Here is a 19,820-nt window from a genome sequence, read left to right on the forward strand (position 1 = left end):
CATAAGGTGTCATCACTTTGGGCCCCCACATTTTTTTTTTTAACCCGGAAGCGTAAGTGGCACTATAAAATAGAAATAGATAGAGATCTTACTGTGTGAGCGTGGTAAGTTTATGTTTTTCCACTGAGGACCTTTTTTTTTTTTTTTTTTTTTTTTTTTTTTTTTTTTTTTTTTTTTTGCTTGTTAGCTCATGAAACCCGGAAGAGGGCCCCCACACTTTTGAAAACGCTCCGCCGGCCCTGAGAATATCTAAGTCTTGAAAATAAAACGAAAATTTACTTTGTTGCATCAAACACAATTCAAGAAGTAATGAATGCAAAATAAAGCTTTCTACATGTGTATAATGATTAATGCTAATAAATGTTTCATCATCACAAGTATTTGCATTCCACTTCCCTGCTCTATTCTAAATTTAAAAAAAAATTGCAATAATGAGCCTATAGGGCCTATGTGTCTTCTAACAGTAGTTGGTTCTGAAGACTGTGCAGAAAGACATTAAAGGAGAAGCCCCCTCCGCGACACAATCTGTTCATATGTTACAACACTTTCATTTTTCCTTTCAAATAGGAATATCAAATGACTCATCCCTGATGTGCCCGGGGAGGGGCCTCGCACCTGACAAGATGGAGAAGTACCCCTAATCAGCGTCTCAAGTTTTAGGGGACTATAGAATCACTGAACATAAGCGGACTTAAGAGCCCCGGGGCGCCCCGGGCGCCCCCACCCCATTTTTTTTTAAACAAAAGAAATAAAAAGTAAAAATGAAAGGGGGCAAGGGCACCCCCTCTTAATTTTTGAAGAAAGTCCACCATCTTTAATCAGCCAATTGTAGTGGGATCACGAGAAAAGAAAAAAAGTGTGTGCGGAAGGGTGTTTTTTGCTTGTTTGTCTTTTTTTTTTTTTTTTTTTTTTTGCTTGTCAGCCGATGATACCCGGAAGTAGCACCAGAAATATTTCTGGTGCCCCCAGCCCCCTTTTCGGAATTCTTGGATCCGCCCCTGCTGAAGCCCAACGTCAGGCAAAGAGGGTCAGGGAGAAATAGCACAGTTAGGTCTATTTCACAACAGACCAGAGACGATAATGTTAAACAATGTGACCTATGTGAGCCAGAATGTCCTTTATGGATAGTAACCCTACTATTCAGTGACAGGAGATCCTGTCAAGCATGTCGAGCTGACTGTAACCTTCCAATAATACGCGTTACATACGACCAGCGAGGTGGAAAGAGATTCTCTTTCCGCCTCGAGTCCCTGATAAGGCCTACCCATCACTAAGCAGTCTTGACCGACGAAGTACTATAATGATATTGGGGAAAATAAAATAACAGGTTGACATTTTCCCTATCAACTTCGACTAACAGAGCATTACATTTTCTTCTTTTTTTTTTGTCTAAAAGATTACCTAGTGGCGTACAAGAAACTATCTCAGTGACAATCATCTATTATGAATATTGAGGAGTTATGAATTTTTCCTCCGAATGAAATTAGAAATCGCACAATCTATTGCATTGTGGTAATATTCAAACATCACATATTGTTGTAGATTCTCATAGATTCGAGAAACTTCAAAAATTCTTGCTTTTATAAGGGAATGTCCCATTTTTTTCAAACTTCTACTGAGGTGTTGCTTATCTTTGCAGTCAGACATCAGCTCAGCCCTGCGAAAAGAGCTCAGCTTCATGTTTGTCAGGTCAGGGAGGTGGAAGAAAAATTGAGTTTTGGGCATGGTAACGTAGATGGCGCTATAATAATAAAAAAAAAATTTCTTGTGATCATGTCGCACGACGACATTTCGTGCACAGCATCATGCATGCAGTGTACGGTAATTGAAACCACTGAAAAAGTCATTCCTAGCCATAGAGCTGTATTTAGAGCTCTGTGTTCCTAGCTGGCTAGCTCGCGCGACCACCGCCATCTGCGATCGCTGCCGCTGCATGCGTGCCTCCGACACCCGCCTCCACCGCGCGCGCTTAGCTAGCTAGCTGCATGTGTATGATACTAGTATACCAGTAGCAGGTAGTAGGCCTGCCTGCCGTTCAAAGTTCAGAATCCGTACCGTTACCAGCTTACAGTTGCCAGAAACGTGTGCATCGCAGCGCAGGCGTGATAACAAGAAGAGATTTGGGCAGGCATAATCACCTTTCATCCACTATCAATTTCGAGCTCTATTTAGTATTTTTGACATCTATCGTGACAAACCTAGCCTTATAGTTTCAGCAAAAAATGGCAGCCGCAAACGACCCGTGGGTACAGCTGGTGGTAAACATCGGACTAGGGAGTTTCAGTCATCCGATGGGCTATGTGAAGACACTTATCCAGGTAATTTAAGGCTACTCAGATCAGGAAAGGCAAAGGGCAAGACAAGCAGTGTGAAACCATCACAGTAGCATTCCATTGATTGCATGCATACTGTTGGAGGGGTCTAGGGCAATTACCCCCTGGGCAATTACCCCGCACCCTTCCCCTGGCCCTAATCCTAATCCTAATCCTGAACCTAACCCTAACCCTCACCCAAACTCCTAACCCTAAACCTAACCCTAACCCTAATCTTTACTCTTACCTTACCACTAACCAGTATTTGGCCGGGGGGTAATTGCCCTCCGGGGGTAATTGCCCGGATACGTGTTGGAGAAATGCTAACGTTAAATAGCCTAACATATTGTTTGCGCTCAAGGGTCAAACATGACCAAGAGATCTAAATTAACGTTACTCCATTCTCCAGAGTTGAGTCAAAATCAGCTCAAGAGCTGAGGCAATTTTACTGGCCTGTAGTAGTGTTAACCTGGTAAAAGTGGTAACCCTCTCTAGTGGCAGTGCTTCCCTCTTCTCCTTCAGGTTCAGGAGTATGGTTTTACCTACTACTAATCGACCGCCTTGCTAATGTTTATTTGCTTGATAAGAATATTTAACACTGAAATTCACGTAAAAAACTTGACCTACGTGATTGAGAAAATCCAGCTCTATCAAATGCCGTTGTTCCATTTTCAATTTGAAGTTTCAGTGCAAAAATATCGCCGACGAACTTGCGTGGCCTCGTTTCAGCTCCCCGCGGTAAATCGCGTTATTAGGATCGACCGCTGTTTTTGCATTGACAATGCACGCAAACCGAGTTGTATTGAACACCGTGTTGTACGAAGCTTTTTAGAAGCCTTTTAGAAACTTCCATAGATATTACATTGTGCTGTCATTACGATTCGGTGAAAATATTCATTCGAAATTTTGTCCTTGATTAAAACCATTAGTGAACAGTGAATTATTGCGTTTTCCCACACCATCCTCATCTGCATTCAAAGCCAATCCATTTTTATGTGCTTTGCGCGCAGAGAAGTGCATACTAAGTGTTCAGTGCGCGAATTATACGCGGTCGGTTTCAATAAGGCCCTGGGTGGTCGATATGTAGTAGGGCTACCATACTGTCCAACACCCCTAGGCCCTATGCAGGGGGCCAACTGGACAGGGGGTGCGCCAATGTTGATAGCGCAGAGAGAGAAGTAATAAAGTTAACTGTGTTGCTCTTGAATCACAGAATGCAGTTTACATTATCCAAATTCAAGCCTTGCAAAAGCTATTCGTCATAACGTCATACTCTAGAATGAGGTTTTGGACAGTTACAGAATGTAGTACTAGAACAGTATAGTACACCTGTAGATGCTAATTAGATCAGATGTGATGATACAGAGTTTGAGATGTGCAAATTAGATACAGCAGGTATGATGTCAATAATGTCACCACCTCACAAGTCACAACTCCATGTTGATTTGTGCCCAAATCATGCTCTTGCTGATGATTCATCATTTTTTTTTTGATCAATTGCAATCCCTCTCAGACTAAAATGTGACAGTTTGGTCAGTCCATGTAACATATGCATACTTGCCAACATTTTCATTTGAGAAAGCGGTAGAATCCAGAATGCCTATGCGAGCAGCGCTAGCTTGAATGCTAATAAAATCTTTCAAAAGCGGTAGTCTACTGCCAAATGCGGTAGAGTTGGCAAGTATGCATATGGGATTCACCACTAAACTGCACTAAGTTAGACATAGTATTTATAGTGCAGTTTTCAAAATAATTTTAGGGCTGTTATTATCTTGTCTAATCAATAATAGGCCATTCAGTTGAAAAACAACAAATTTCTTTAATGAACATTTGACCTTCATATGTTACTAGACTTCAGTCCAGAGTTTAAACATACAAATGGTAGTGAAAAAATTGTAATAGATTACTTATTTGAAGCAATTTTTGGGCAAAGTTATCTCTTCTTATTAGTTAAAGCGTTCTAAAAGATCATCATTGGGGATACTGTAATGCACATTGGAAACAGAAAATAACCTGACATCCCTGAAATGTAGCCTTTTACCTTGGAAATACCCCATTTTGTTCCTTTGATTACCGGTATGCTATTATTGACATTTAGAGTTGCACTTGAACTTCCAAGTGGAATTCCCCAGAGAACAAAAATAGCAGGTCATTGTTCATCTTTTTTTTTTCAAGAATTTCCAACTAACCGCATGATTTGTCACTGGTAATTAACAGACAATTCGGCACTAAAATATGGCTGTGTCATTTTCCGGACTTTTTGGTTGTCTATTAAAGGTGAAAGAGAGGACAAGAAGGATGGTTGACTATGTGATAAAAGTAGTTACAGTACCTGTGAGAATAGTATCTTTGTTTATGCAAGGGGTTAAAATCCCGAATAAAATCCCCAAAATACTGTAAAAGTGGATATTTTCGCGCAACTAATTTTTCGCGCTAGGCCGGGTCAGAAGAGTTTCGCTTGTTTTTAATTGCGCGGAATCAAGACATCAGGCACAGGAACGTATGGCAAGCAAAAATATTCGCGTGTTTTTATTTTCGCGCTAGTTTCTGGTTGCGCAAAATGCGCGAAAATTTCAACACCGCGAAAATTTCCACTTTTACAGTACACTGAAGTTGCTCTGACCGCAAAAGATCCTTCATGTTGATGATCCATGAATGAGTACTGTGTTGTTGTTGTTGTTTTTTTTCTCGTTTTTGATCTATTTTTTGTCTAGAGAAGTACAGTACTGTAGACAACTTTTGATTTGCAACAGGTTTAATCCATTGTTGCTCTTGGGGTCAATGTTGTCCCGACCTTTGGCTTGGCAGTTGAAGAGAGCACTGTCAGATGAAGAGGATGACAGCATTACACCACAGCATCATTAGATTGCAATAAAGCTTCATATGTTTCAGTGCACATAAGATTCCATTGTTTTGTGCAATAAAATCATCTTGCATTTACAGGTACTGTAGTCTAACTGTACAGTGTAGCATTCCCTGTGAGTTACAGGTATGCTAACTGTATGAACATACTTATACTTATCTTATATCTTATACTGTAATCATTATCTTATACATATCTTATACTGTAATCATTAGTAAAATACAATGTGCAAGGTTAGGATCATAGGAGTTCACAATTCATGAGCATTTTGTTAATTATGGGCTCAGCAGTGTAGATTTATTCTCCTTGGGATTTACAGTAGGAGGCATACTGCGAGTGCACAATAGGTTGTATCCACAGACCCTTTATTCTCGCTTCTTCAGCAAGAAGCATTATTTGTACTGTAGTCTTTTTTTTTTTTTCTACAGTAAGCATTGTAACAGGATGTGCAAAATAATGTGATAAATTACCCATTTGGTGTGTGGGGAATACCCAGAGTACTGGTTCCCATGGTGAATTAACATTTTTCAACAAAATTTTGCCACAGACAATGACCAAATACTGTGCCTCCAGCCACATGTAAAATAGTACTTAGAAGAGGTTCATCTGATTGGTAAATCTCTAATAAAAGCGAATTTCATTAGTTCACAATAAAAAATCTTTTACCTTGTGTGAGCTTTCGCCTACTGTTTTCTGCAGGCTTCTTCAGACTGGCATTGACTCACTGTAGATGGGGTATCGGACTCTCGGACTGTAGGATTGCCAATACCCCATATGAGGCGAGTCAATGCCAGTCTGAAGAAGCCTGCAGAAAACAGTAGGCGAAAGCTCATACAAGGGAAAAGATTTTTTTTTTTTTTATTGTGACCTAGTTAATGAAATGTGCTTTTATTATGTAAATTAGTAGTATGTACATTGTACAATAGGCAACAGCCTTCTTGAGCAGTTGTATGCATTGGAAGGTGCATGTGTGATAACTGCAAATATTGTACACAATTGTACAGTGTAGGCTAGATACAGGACTGATGACATATGGACAGGTATCACTTTGTCCTTTCTGTACGTGATCATTGTCAAGATTATATTGTATAATACACATTCTATATCGCTAGGCTGCCGCTAGGAATAGTCATTCCCTTTTTATCCCCCTCCCCGATAGAGCAGCAGTCTTTATATGATTGATAACAGGACAAGATGAGCAGAGTATGGAATTACGTACAAAGTATGCACTTTTGTAGAAGTTTCATGAATGGGCATTACAATACATGTCATTAACTTTGAATAAAATAACTGAATGTCATATGTTAATGTTATTGAACTACTTATTCTGATGAATTAAGTTTTGTATTTTACTGGGTATATGCTAGGCTTTTTTTTTTTTTTACTCTCCCTTCAAAAGTACTCAATACTTTAAAAAAATATTCCTATCATTAATTAGCATTTTGTTGGTGTACATTTCTGTGATGGATAGATTTATGAGAGCTGTGAGAGCCACAAAGAATAACATTAGTTTTGGTATTATATGATTAAATATAAAGTGTGTTTGTTGATAATCTTATTGATGAATGTAGTCCAATTCTTCAAAACTCATAAAATCTTTGATTTTGGTTCAAATTTTAGCTGGGATATGAGCCCTTACCACCTAGGATGGGGAGGAATGCCTTCTTCAGAGAATGTATGCAACTTCCTGGATTCTTTTCTTACGGTGAGCCTTTCTTTTCTTGTCTATTCTATTCTATTATATGATTTAACATTTTCAGTGCACTCGTCTCACCATAATGGATCAAGGGACAAGACATTTGCTGTTCCTGTCTTTAGGAAAGATTTCAGTAGCTTCCAGTTTGTCAGAAAAAAAAAAAAAATGACAAAGCACTTCATGAAATGCCCCCCATGTTACAAGATTGCCTTTTCAGTTGCATTATATCTGATCTGTTCATTCTGATGACACAGGCTCATCCATTCTTTTTTTTTTTTTTTTTTATTGTATATATACTGGTACCAGTACCAAAGGAAAATTTTAGCATCGACCCAGCCCATTCCCCCCCCCCCCCACTTGTCATACACTGTATACATGTGATACATCATGTAGTGTAAGTTTGCTACATTCTGCAGTGATGCAATTTACCTTTGAGTTTTCTTACATGATGAAAGAGCAATTGGGTTACCTCTCTGACAGGTGAGGGAAATAATGTTACTTTAATAACATATGTGACCATGCATTTTGATTTTATGTGAGGACTCAAAAAGGTGAAATGGGTCAACCAAGTCAATCTTAAGTTTTTCATATTTTCTGAAAGAACTATCCTTCTTCTACATTATTCTTTAGTTCGGGATCATAACATAATAGGGAAAATGTGTTTTCAGCAGTTTTTCTACGACCATTTCTTTGGAGAGTAGAATTATCAGGTGTATCTTTCCAGGCCCCTTTTTATCTCTCGAAATCCTTTGCACACTTTTCACTTTCAAATCTAATAACTTTTGAAAGGATAATGCTACTGCTTTGAAAGTTGGCATGCATGGACAGAATGTGTTGATAGAACATGCTCAATTTCAGCCTAATCTGATAATCCCTTCATTGCTGTTGTGGTGTACATCCTGTGTTTTGTCCCTTTCATCGCACAGCTACAGTAGCATGGTTTGGTAAAGATTAAGTGCTTGAATAGACCATGTACTTCAGAGCCTGTTATCTCAGTTCGCACTTTTCCAGAGTGTGTGCTTTCTTTTCAGTATTTAGGTAGGTTAGGGGAGTCCGTTTGAATTGAGTTACACATCATTTGAAAGCTTAGAGTCTGCTCTTTCAGAATCTGCCCTTCACTAAAAAATCCATGTCTGGCAACTTTTTGTTGGTTTTGTGATGCAGGGCCACAAACAAACAATAAAAATACATAGAGTGGCCTGCAGGGTCACATATGGCATCGAAGTTGTGATTCCATGTGTCTTGTTGCTTTTTCAGCCCGCCATATATACAAGGTGGATGGCTTCTTTGGGCTCTACAGGGGTTTCTTCCCAGCCATGTGCCAGACTTTCGTCTCTGGTGCTGTCAATCGGGCTGTTTCAGAGGTGAGTGTCACCTGAGAGAGACAAGTTTGTTGTCTTTCAATTCTTTAGCCGAGGACAGAAGCTGCCTCCCCTAGATTAAGACACTGTAGCTCTTCCAGAGGGGATTCCACACACACTATGCCTTTCCACTCTTTTCACTATTTGTTTTCTCCAATACTGTGGTCTGTATCTCCCCAGGTGCCAACACCCCCATTTCACAAACATTTATGTAGGGCAAGACCTTTGAAAGATCACTGAAAGACTGCAGAAACTGACAGATCTCATAATGATCTGTCAATGCTCCCCTGAATATTGCAGTCTCCATGTTCTCAAAAAAAAAAAAAAAAAAATGAAATGGTTAAAAGTAGTTTTTCGGCAGTGTTTCATGAAAACAGTCTTTCAGTGGTCTTTCAGCAGTCTTTCAGCGGTCTCTCACTGAGCGCTCAAGGGTCCTATAGTCTTTCAATTACGTTTCGACAGTCTCTCGATGAATTGTCACATTTTTGGAGAAGATCACTGAAAGATTATCGAGAAATCATTGAGGGATCATTAAAGGACTAGTCCCAGATATCTCGATGATTGATCTCTCAAAGACCACAGGGAGTTTGACAGCGGATCTTTCAGTGATCTCTCAATAGTCTTGTTGGTCTCTCAGATCTCTGAGAAATTTGTTTTGAAAAATTACTTTTTTGGGTCTTTCAATAATATTTGAAGGGGTTTTTTTATTTCATTTTTTTTTATAGCCATCCCACATTGCCACATACATTACCGGTATGTGGACACTATTTTCATCTGGTCTTGGAGACTGCTAGCGATCTCACCAATTTTGGGTCTCTCAGTGGTCTCTCAAGGGTTTCCATTATGTGGAATCAGGGCTTAGATGACAAATGTTTACACAGAATAGAAGACAGTGAGGTTTGTTTTGATTAGTCTTGTCAGGAGACATTATCAAAGTCTTGATATCATAGTTGAAAAAACAAACAAACAAAAAAACCCTTCAGTATGTTTAGACAATGTTCAGATGGCATGAACGAGTAAATGGAATAAAAACATATTAATGTTGACTTTAGATGCCAAGCATATTTTTATGATGTGCAAGGTATTTTAACTTTCACATGCAAGCATAGCCAGATTAAAAACAAACAAACAAACTGAACGTTATTTAGAGACCCCACATTTTTAAACTAAACAGAACAAAGAAAGCAGTCAATCCAGAGCTAACAAAAGATGATATGATGGTGTGATCACTATGACAATCGTGTTCTCCAGAAATTGGACGAGGTATTGCCAGTGAGTGATGAGGAGGAGAAGAAGCAGCTGAACCAGAAGAGACCAGAGCTGGCCAAGGTGTCCTTTTCAACGTTCTTGGTCCAAGTAAGATACCATCCATTCTTCTCAGAACTAGAAACCAATTAGTAACAAGGCACATTGTGTGATTTGTTCATATGATCATTTCAATCCCTTTTCTGACTTTTATTTTAGATATTGTAAAAACTTCAAACCAAATGTGGCTGCTCTAATATAGATGTTAACAATTTCATCTGTGCAATAATGTGGGCATCATGAATGACACAGTCATGTCATATCTTCAGCAAGAAATCATATGACCCAAGTGATAATGTTGATGCCAAATATTTCATGAGAGTGTTATTTTTTTGAATTTTTTGAGTCTAGAAAATCTGCAATTTTAACAACCCACCAAAAAGTTGCCCGCCTGTTTTGTATGAGGGCGATGTACGTACAAATCCAACAAACACAGAATGCAGCTAAGCAAAGATGCCTAGCCTGCATGGGTACTACTAGTGCACATGCACACCTACAGTTTGTATGCTGAGTAACTAAAGAGTACAATATAGATATTCACAATCACAGATTCAACTACTGTAAAAGTGGAAATTTTCGCGGTGTTGAAATTTTCGCGCATTTCGCGCAACCAGAAACTAGCGCGAAAATAAAAACACGTGAATATTTTTGCTTGCCATACACGTACGTTCCTGTGCGTGATGTCTTGATTCCGCGGAATTAAAAACACGTGAAACTCTTCTGACCCGGCCTAGCGCGAAAAATTAGTCGCGCGAAAATATCCACTTTTACAGTACCCATAAACTTGTTTTATCTCCCGATATATTTAATATCATGCCTGCAAATATGTGACATTTGTGGCATAGCATTTTGTTTCTTTTCCTTCACAGATGTCAAAGGATTCTGTATCCCATGTATGTGCCATTGTTGTGTCGCAGCCTTTCAATGTGGTCATGGTCAGGACTATGGCACAGTTCATAGGCAAAGAGACAAAATACAGGTGACGAATATCAAGCAATCAGGATTTGTGTGTGTGTATGTGCAAAAGGATCCTTAGCTCAGAGAGATACGTGTAGATATGATGAAATGGAATAAGGGGAATTAGAGCAACAAGCATGCTAATGCTCGTGCAGTATATCTGAGATATATTAATTACGTTGAATAAGGTCAAATGTCAGTGAGTCATGTACCATGACAGTGTTCAGGATCCCAGAGACCTTGTTGTGGTTACAAAATATAATACTTGATGCATTGTACACACTTTGAAATTGTTACATCATGACTTATCCATTGTATCAGACATTATTTTAATTATTGTTTTGAAGGTTATGTCAATGTCTTGTGTTTTGTTCTTAGGGTTTTAATCTCAGCCAGTGATGGTTACATATGACCCAGTTTAATATCGTTTTATCTGATGGATTGAAGATTTTAATTTGAATACAGTATTCATCGCATAATCGGGACAGGTTGGGAGTAGCAAACAAGGCCCCTTTAAGCGAGGTGCCCGACGTACTGTACATGTACATGAATACACAACCACGCTACCCCTTGGCGCGACCCTCTAGCTCTCCCTGCACATGGCTTTGCTTATATGCAGGGGAGAAGAATGTTCGCGAAAGCATGTGTTTCGCAATGGCATGGATACTTATACACGGCTCTTTCGTGGCTATGCATGTACGTGTACTGGATGGACGGAGGTCAAAACACACCAGTCCGAAGCTTGCTTTGTAAGTTCGATGTAAACGACAACTGATAGGGAATCTTTGAAATATTGTTGTGGTATTTTGGTAGATTTTTTATGTAAAATATCAACAAAATCAAAGATCGCTTGAAGAAAAATTGTCCCGTTTATCAGAGGTCCCCGCCCGATTATCCAGTGAAAATAACATGCATTGGAAATGTTTCTGGGAAGCGTATGTCATTTAAGCGAGGTTCCCGATTATCAGATGCCCGATTATGCGATGAATACTGTAATTAGTTGAATCAATCTTGGAATGACGGTAAAGCAGTCAATTTTTTTTTGTTCCGGTGCAGTCTTGAGACAAGAGAGAGCATATTATGTAGATGATAGGAAGGATGGGCTGAAAATTCAGAATGTTTGCAATATATGGAGCAGGCAATGAGGCAGAGGGTCATAACTGTTGTTAATTTTCTCTTTGCAGTGGCTGGTTTCAACCATATGTTGAGATCTACAATGATGGTGGAATCAGGGGTTTGTTTGTGTGAGTATGTCCCTTCCAAGATGTCCAATATTGAGCCTCAGGTTGAGCCTCAAGAGACATAGAGAGATTCAAATTCCTGTTACACCAAAAAATTTGAGTTACTTAGGTCAGCTGGGATCATAGTTTTTTAGTGTAATGCATGAGGGCCCAATTGCTGAACTAAATTTGGTCTCTCTTTGTGAGGTACATGCACATGTAGTCTCAGGCAGGCTCACTTTTGATGTAAACACACACAGGCCAAAATTCATGACACGATATCTACTCACATGGGGCACTTGTCACTACATACACTGCAGCCGTTTTGATGCTGATCCGTCATTGTATGTGTAACACTCTCTTTTTCAAACATAGCAGTATTTTCACATAGTTATATCACCCATAGAAGACGGTTAATAATTTTCTTTTTTTTTTTTTCCTTTTTTTTTTTTCAGCAGTGTAAACAGGGTTTAAAAGAGATCCAGGCCAATGATAGAAGAACTAATTTACTGATAGCATTGGTATTGCAATGTCCGAGCAGCAAGAGCTTGCATTGTGAGGTAATCTCTAGTCAAGGCCAAAGTTTAAAAATGCAAGCATGGTACAACTGCTTATCTCGCTAACTCTGCTAAATATGGAATGTTTTACACTTTATGAGATGTGATTCAGATTTCAAGGAATCTTACTTCACTGAAATTGTGTACATAAAAGACAAAGGTTAAGGGGTATTTTCACCAAGCAATTTACTTTGCTTTTGCTATATCACCGATACACCACTTGCAAACATTATTACAAGTATATCACAGTTTTTTTTCTATCTCAAAAAGTTTCTTCTCACTCCACAAAAATACAAAATTTTTGCAATGATTTTCCAGTTTAGGGTTCTGTGACAATACATAACTCCATGCAGTGGCTGGCAGAAGACTAGCAGTAAGCTTTCTACCATGGTACTCCTGTATAAAACATATTTATAATTTTACTTTGAGTGTTTTGTCTGTCATTTCAGTGGACTTGCCCCACGGCTACTGCTTGACCTCCTGACCCTGTGGCTTGCAAGGTCAATGTACTATTCCTTCAACAGGCTCTTCGTAGATGACAATGTAAGTGACACATCAAACACCAGGGGCCCGTTTCATAAAACTTGTCATCAGTGACAGTTGTCATAGATGTTACTGAAGATAGATGTCATAGATGTTTCAGAAGCTACTGAAATCCTTGCATCTGATTGGCTGAGAGCAAATTTGTCATAGAAATGTGGCAGTTGTCACTGATAACAAGTTTTATGAAACGGGCCCCAGATATACACAATGATACGTTGCTGTATATGCTTTATGTACAGCACTGGCCAGTCTGTATCCATTGGAATGTGCTCTATTGATACCAGAATCTTTGAAGTTTGACCTTTAACCTTAACAATTTGGCAACGTTGGTTGTATTTAGAAGTGGAGGGTGTGAACGGATATTTTTGAAATCCACCCCACAGCTGGTGAATATGATAGGAATGAAGGTTCTTGATCTACAAATATATTATGTTTACATACTCATGATAATCTATGAAATGTTGATCAGTACATCTTTGGTTCTGTTAATGATTAACAATACCCTTCTCCTTACAATTTCAGATGACAAATGTAGTTGAGCTGAGAAGCTACGCAAACGTCATCACAGGAGTAAGTTCAAGTAGCCCATCGTGTGGCTGCCAATTGACTACAGTATACAGCAAATATTTCACGAAGTTTTTATTTTTGCAAATTTTGCGAGTCAGGTGCTATTCGCAAATTTAAAAACAGGCGAAAATATCATCACTGATCCCAACATGAATGTGGTGTGCGTGTATACATTTCTCCGTTCAGTGCTGTACTCCACAATTGCAAATTTAACCACTAGCAAAATTGTTGAGAAGTCCCGATTCGTGAAAAATTAGACTCGCCAATTTATATGATGTATACAGTAAATGGTGCAGATGACAGCCACTTGAGACTTTTCTCATATTAGTATATGTTTTTGATGAATTGAAGACCTGAATATAAGAACAACCCAAGTCCAATTTTTGGCCAAATTCAGTTTGACATGGGAAATTGTAGCTTATGCATGGACTCATCTTGTGTATAAAATGATAAATCCTAATTATCCCCGGAAGTGCCTGAAATGAATAAGTTAAATCTTATATGAATGTAAGAATGAAGGACTTGGGTCATTCTTACATTCATATTATAGCGCCCTCTCTCATCCTTTTCTCATCTCTATAGCATCATATCATGTATATGATTCAAAGAACGACCCAAGTCCATATGATTCAAAGAACGACCCAAGTAGATCACAAAAAATGGCCTCTCCACAAATAATGTAAATATTAATTGTCATAATAATATATGTTCTAATTTGTATATGATTATAAAATGTTGCCTTCCCATCAGAGTTACACTGTAAATAGAATATTATTGGACAAATAAAAAAGATATGAAGTTTTTTAAAGTTTACTCGAAATGGTCTTCCATGGACTTGGATCGTTCTTATATTCAGATACTCAATTGTCAGTGAAGGTAGTCCAGTTCAGTAAGTTAATAAAGAGTATCAGTATCATTTATGGCAACTCATGGATTTTATCTTTTCTCGCAAAAACTTTGTCATGGGGACTGACAGCGTAATTCACATACTACATTCATTGTCATACATCTCCACATAAATGAGCACAGAGTAGATATTGACTGATATTGCAAAGACTGCTGCAAAGAAGAGATAGTGATGATGATGTTATCAGTCTTATAATTCAAGTATGATTATTTATTATCATGATTATTTTATTCTTACTATTTATTATTATTATTATTGTTATTATTATTATCATTATTATTATTATTATTATTATTGTTATTATCTATTTTTTATCATTACTTTTACAATATAAGTATTACTACTACTACTGCTACTATTATTCATATTCATAATACCACTTCTACTTTATTTGCTATTATTGCATATTGGTATTTTTCACAGAAGAAGCATATATACTGTAATAATGATAATAATAATAAGGTCTTATTTACCCAGGGTAGCCTCTTCAGTGTTGCCACTGCTCTACCAGAGGGCCCTGCCATTATTATTACCCCAGCGTTGCCAGGTACCCATTTATACACCTGGGTCGAGAGGGACGTGGTGGGTAAAACATCTTGTCCAAGGATGTAAGCGCTGGGCGGGATTTGAACTCGGGTCCTCCGAGCGGGAGTCGGGAGTCTTATCCACTATGCCACAGCGCCCCCACATTTCTCAGTTATGTATGGATGTAAGCGATCACATCCAGACTTTCGCTGTATGTCCATTTATATTCTGGTATATGATTGTTCTCCTGTGACATGTCCCGTGATGGGGTGTTTTATTTTTCTACTTATTTTTTTTTTTTTTTTTCTTTTCATAGTTCCTAGCAAGCATGCTGACATACCCTTTCAGTCTCATCAACTGCAACATCATAGCCAACAACTGCGGGTAAGTGTGACCTTCACGGATGTTAGGAGTCCTAGTGTATTTGTCAACTTTGTTTGCCTGTGTTGCGTAGAATTTTATGAAAGATACAGCAACTGGTCAGACAATAGATATTTCACAGACATTGTTGGAAATGCTGGATGTATTTTTTTTTTTCTTTCTTACTTTAATGTGTTATTTTTCTCTGCATAAAAGAAATTACCCATTTTTTATGTTAGTCATTCCTGCTGCTGGAACACCTCATTTGAATGAATAAGCCATAGCTTGTGTTGCATTACATTTATGTGAGTGTGTGTGTGTGAGAAACCTATACCTTTGATCTAGAATTCATTTCAACAGTAAGAATTTGTCATGTGCTTTGTGCCACATGACACCAAAGTTCCATATGCAACAGTATAGTATTTCATGTTTCATGAATACTCCTGTGTCAGTTATGTGTGTTAAAACATGAAAAAACAAACAAACATGACAACATGGGACATAAAAGTGTATTCAGAGGGGAAGTGACTAGTCTACCTTTAAGAAGAAAGTGACAACAATGTGTTGAAACTTGTTTGCTTTATTTGAATGATGCCTTACATTTTATCTGATTACGGACACATTTATCTCCTTAGTTTCTATGTCTTTATTGGTGCAGTTATATGATGGTCTGTTTTGGAAATTGTGTATGTAGTAGTCTGTATACAATATCGTTGTGACATGTAGCTGAGTGATGTCTGTGATATCATTTTATGTGTCAAAAAAGCAACATAGCATCTCTATTTTATGCCTACTGCCGTTTTGCATGGCAAGTGATTTGAAATTATAATTGTTTAATGTGACTGGCCTCAGAAAGTTGGCTGGTATCACCATTTTGCACTGTCAGACTGACAAATGTAATTATTGTGTTTTCTTTTCACATGGTTGCTCGTAGATCCATTTTGATTTTGTGAGATGCTATATCCTATGAGAATTTTATCTCATTCTTTTTTTCTTTTTTTTTGTCTATTGGACTCTCTGCGTGTGTGTTTCTGCAGAAGTAAGAAGTCACTGTTTGAAGGAAAATATAAATCTATTGTACATTTGTTGCAGTTTTTTGTTTTTGTTTTTTTTTTTGGCTGGTTCTTGATTAAACAGCTTGCTAATACATGTATTTGCCACTCTTTCTCGAGATATGTGGAAAGTGACCAAAGTCCCAGAGCCAACAAATGCTACTCATACACAACCTGCTCTTTAGAATATATCTGAATATCTGTTAAATGCATATGTAGCCTTCGAATGTGAGGTGTTCGAATGTCATCCCTTCTGTTAGATTCCTCGCAGTGTTGGTCAAAGTTTCTGAAGATGTCTTATTCCACAACACCTATTGCTTAATCAGCCTATAGAGACTACAAAGTATGTAAATGAATGTTTTAGCAATACATGTACTCATACCTTTTATAAACCCAGTTCCTATTGTGCTGTCTCTTCTTTTAGACTGCTTGCCGGTTCAGCTCCCTATGTTCCTGTATATGTCAGCTGGGTAGACTGCTGGCGAGACCTGAGGAATAGGGTGAGTATAGGCTTTCATCAATCTCTACCCTCCCCTCCCCTCCCCTCCCTCCCCTTCCCTAACCCATCACCCAGCATTCTTAGCAAACTTTTTACTGACTATCTCAGAAGCACATTCAGAAGCAAAGGATTTGTCTTATAAATACATAGAAAGCAAAACTCGGGGAACAAAAAGCTCTGATCTTGATGTGTTAAAGGTCCTGTTTATCTTTGGGAGCAGTGATTTAAAGATTTTTCAAGATACCACATTTGAAGCATGATGTGAAATCTGTTGAATCACAAAACATCCTATCATATTAAATTTTTGCAGTAAAGCATATATTATATTAAAGGATATATCAGTATTTTTTTCAATGAACCATAACTGTAGACGGTTGAGTCTTGAAACATTTTTATTATAATTATTTTTCATATTTTTTGTATTCAACAATACTTAATAATGACTATACAGATTCAAATTTTTACAGACATTGTTTCTATCCCTAACTCACATTTTAGAACTATTTCTAAGTACTAATGCTGGGTTTTTGTTTCATCTGCAAATGGTAAATTATGCCTTTAATATTCCTCCTTGCATGTGTAACACTAAACAGTCAATTGGGAATGTTGACAGCCATCGAAGTGATGTGATTTTGAAGCTGCCAGTGCAAAACAACTGTCATGCATGCAAAATAGACAAAGAAATACTATCCAATGTTTCATCTGCCTGGAATGAGTTCTAATTCTTGGTTTGGTAGGTGGGTATTGACATGAAAACTGAAATACAGGTGTATCCTCAGGATGAAAATAGAAATGTCAGGCATTCAAGATGACAATGCTTGGCTTGCTGATCCCTGTTACCAGTCTGAATTTTTCTGAATTAATTGATGCATCAAAAGAATTATCATGCTGGTTCGAAGCAGTCTAACCTGTAGCCCTTCTTCCTTTCCAGGGCCTTCTCAAACGAGGTTCCAGCCTCTTCTTCCGCAGATTCAGCCCCAAGATGGTGGTGTTCCAGCCAGAGCCTGTCACCCCTCTGGATTAATAGTCCCTCGGAGTGGTTCTCTATGTTTCCTGTTCTGTTTTCTTTTCTTTATCCATTATCTCCCTCACTCTGTTTATTCTTGTTTTATTTAGGTTTTTATTTTTTGTATAGCTTTCTTTTTTTTTGGGGGGGGGGGGCATGATCGTTTCTCAGTCGATTCTCTGTGGTAGTCTTCCTGTCCAACAAATTGGATGTGCATGTCTGAAATCACTGTAACCAGTGGGAACACAGAATTCAAAATTATCAAACTTTCACCTGGTCTTTGCAAGCATTTATGTGGTATTCAGGTGCAAAGTGGTATGGATTTGACAGGAAGATACAGGGTTTACATGCATTTGGGGGTGTTTTCAACTTTAAACGGGTTAACACCCATTTTCTCCCCCTTTGTGACTATTAAACCGCAAGGCAGATTGGTGCCTTCTTCAATGGACAGTTGGCTTGGACTGTGCATATCCGTAGCACATCCTTAACTGACCTAGTTGCTTTAGGAGTCATGCTGTAAGCTGAAGCACCAAATATGCAGTGGGCAATAAATATTATATTGTGCAAATGTAGTCAATCTTTCGAATATTTACTATTTTGGGTCAAGAGAAGTTTTGAGTCGTTTGTTTAATCCTGAATCAGGACTCGAGTAGGGATAATTTCCTGCAATGTTCCTTTCATCAGGTCGTGGTAAACCTTTGCCCAAGTGTGTTTGATGTACTTGGCAAATGGCAGGTCATCACGGCTTAGGAGGAGAATTTATGAGGGATGTGTCATAAGACTCTGGTTTTTTTTTTTTTTTTTCTGCATATGGATGCAATCTTACTGTATATTAGCAATGTTGACATGTTGTATGAGGGGTAACCTGGAGAAAATGTGAAGTTTGAAGTACTGATCCCATTATTCTACTTTACATCTCGTAGTCCCAAAACAGAATGCAGACTTTGTTGTTGCACTTTTGTCATTGGATCATTCAAAAGTAGCACTGTTTGTACAACCAAGTTCCCCAGTGCATGCCAGACAAAGAAATGGAATAATCCTTAGAGGAAAAAGAGAAATGAGGTGAAGTCTCGATGTTTCTTCTTGTAATATGACCACCTGCAGCTAACAGTTTCGCGAGTTGGATAGAGGGTGTAGAAATACAGAAAAACTTAGTTAGAAAAAAAGTCGTTAGATTGATTCTGACTGTAGTCTTTTAAGAGAGAGGGATTTCACAGTATTGTCTTTTCTGTATTTGTATGGAACACACTACATGTCACAAGGATTACTCTAGATTCCAGTGATTATTTCTTGTAACATGTGACAAATATTAGAAAGGAATGTGGATGGCCATTCTTTTGCAGTGACCCTCCTGTTTTGATCAAGAATCCTCTGGAAGCATTTATGAAATAAGTAAATCAGAATTTAACAATATCAAAATGAAAAAAGAAAAGAAAAAAGACTGGAGATAGTCTTTGAGTCATGTGAATACTTGTGTTTCACTTTCTTCATTTGGACTAGAAGATTTATAAGTGGTTGAGTGACATTTTGAGAAGTTCTGTGTATTTCATGAGCAAACTTCTCAGATGTATAGTAAGTAGTAGTTTGGTTCAACACAAAGACCACTGGCTGTATCTCTTTGTGTTTACTGTTTGTCTCCATGGATAAGATTATTTTAAAACAACTGTCTTATCAGAGAGTATGTATTGTCAGAGGAACATGACATCAATGCAAACTGAACTCAGGTGGTGTGTATTGATAGAATTTATGTATCAAGGAACCATTACGGGAAGTCTATACCTACATGTAAAAGAGGTATCTGTACTGAGTGAAAAGGGTATAAAAAGAAGCAGACAAGTGAATGTCCAAATGAGATCAAACACAAGGATAGAACAGTTCTGTTCATTAGAGCATGAATGCATAGTACAACATGTTGTCCTAGTGGGCCTCTCCAGAACCACATTGTACCAAAAAAAAAATCTTAACAAGTAAATTTTATTCCAATTGTTCAACAATATGGAGCTCCACTATGGAGAAGATTCTTTTGTAGGGATTAACTTCCACTGATAATCCTTTAGCAGAGTTGCGAAGACTGTGTTTTTGTTCTTGTT

The 19,820-nt window shown here is 38.1% G+C and overlaps 1 protein-coding gene across 1 annotated transcript; it reads left to right on the plus strand.

Moving 5' to 3' along the window:
- The first annotated feature begins 2,082 nt into the window (after positions 1-2,082).
- On the plus strand, positions 2,083-17,852 carry LOC140229101 (mitochondrial carrier homolog 2-like). Its single transcript, XM_072309366.1, has 11 exons — positions 2,083-2,318; positions 6,796-6,880; positions 8,129-8,235; positions 9,484-9,588; positions 10,407-10,516; positions 11,679-11,738; positions 12,721-12,814; positions 13,337-13,384; positions 15,130-15,197; positions 16,650-16,725; positions 17,656-17,852. Exons 1-11 carry the CDS (start codon positions 2,223-2,225, stop codon positions 17,746-17,748), a joined length of 942 nt encoding a protein of 313 aa, XP_072165467.1. The 5' UTR covers positions 2,083-2,222; the 3' UTR covers positions 17,749-17,852.
- The last annotated feature ends 1,968 nt before the right edge of the window (positions 17,853-19,820 follow it).

This window comes from Diadema setosum, chromosome 5, assembly GCF_964275005.1.
Source record: "Diadema setosum chromosome 5, eeDiaSeto1, whole genome shotgun sequence".
Lineage (NCBI taxonomy): Eukaryota > Metazoa > Echinodermata > Echinoidea > Diadematoida > Diadematidae > Diadema > Diadema setosum.

What these genes read in the sequence shown, in the direction of transcription:
- LOC140229101 (XM_072309366.1), top strand. Translation starts at nt 2,223, where the DNA reads ATGGCAGCCGCAAACGACCCGTGGGTACAGCTGGTGGTAAACATCGGA. An exon ending in TTTCAACGTTCTTGGTCCAA is followed by an intron (nt 9,589 to 10,406) that starts GTAAGATACCAT and finishes TTTCCTTCACAG; the next exon opens with ATGTCAAAGGATTCTGTATC. An exon ending in GGCTCTTCGTAGATGACAAT is followed by an intron (nt 12,815 to 13,336) that starts GTAAGTGACACA and finishes TTACAATTTCAG; the next exon opens with ATGACAAATGTAGTTGAGCT.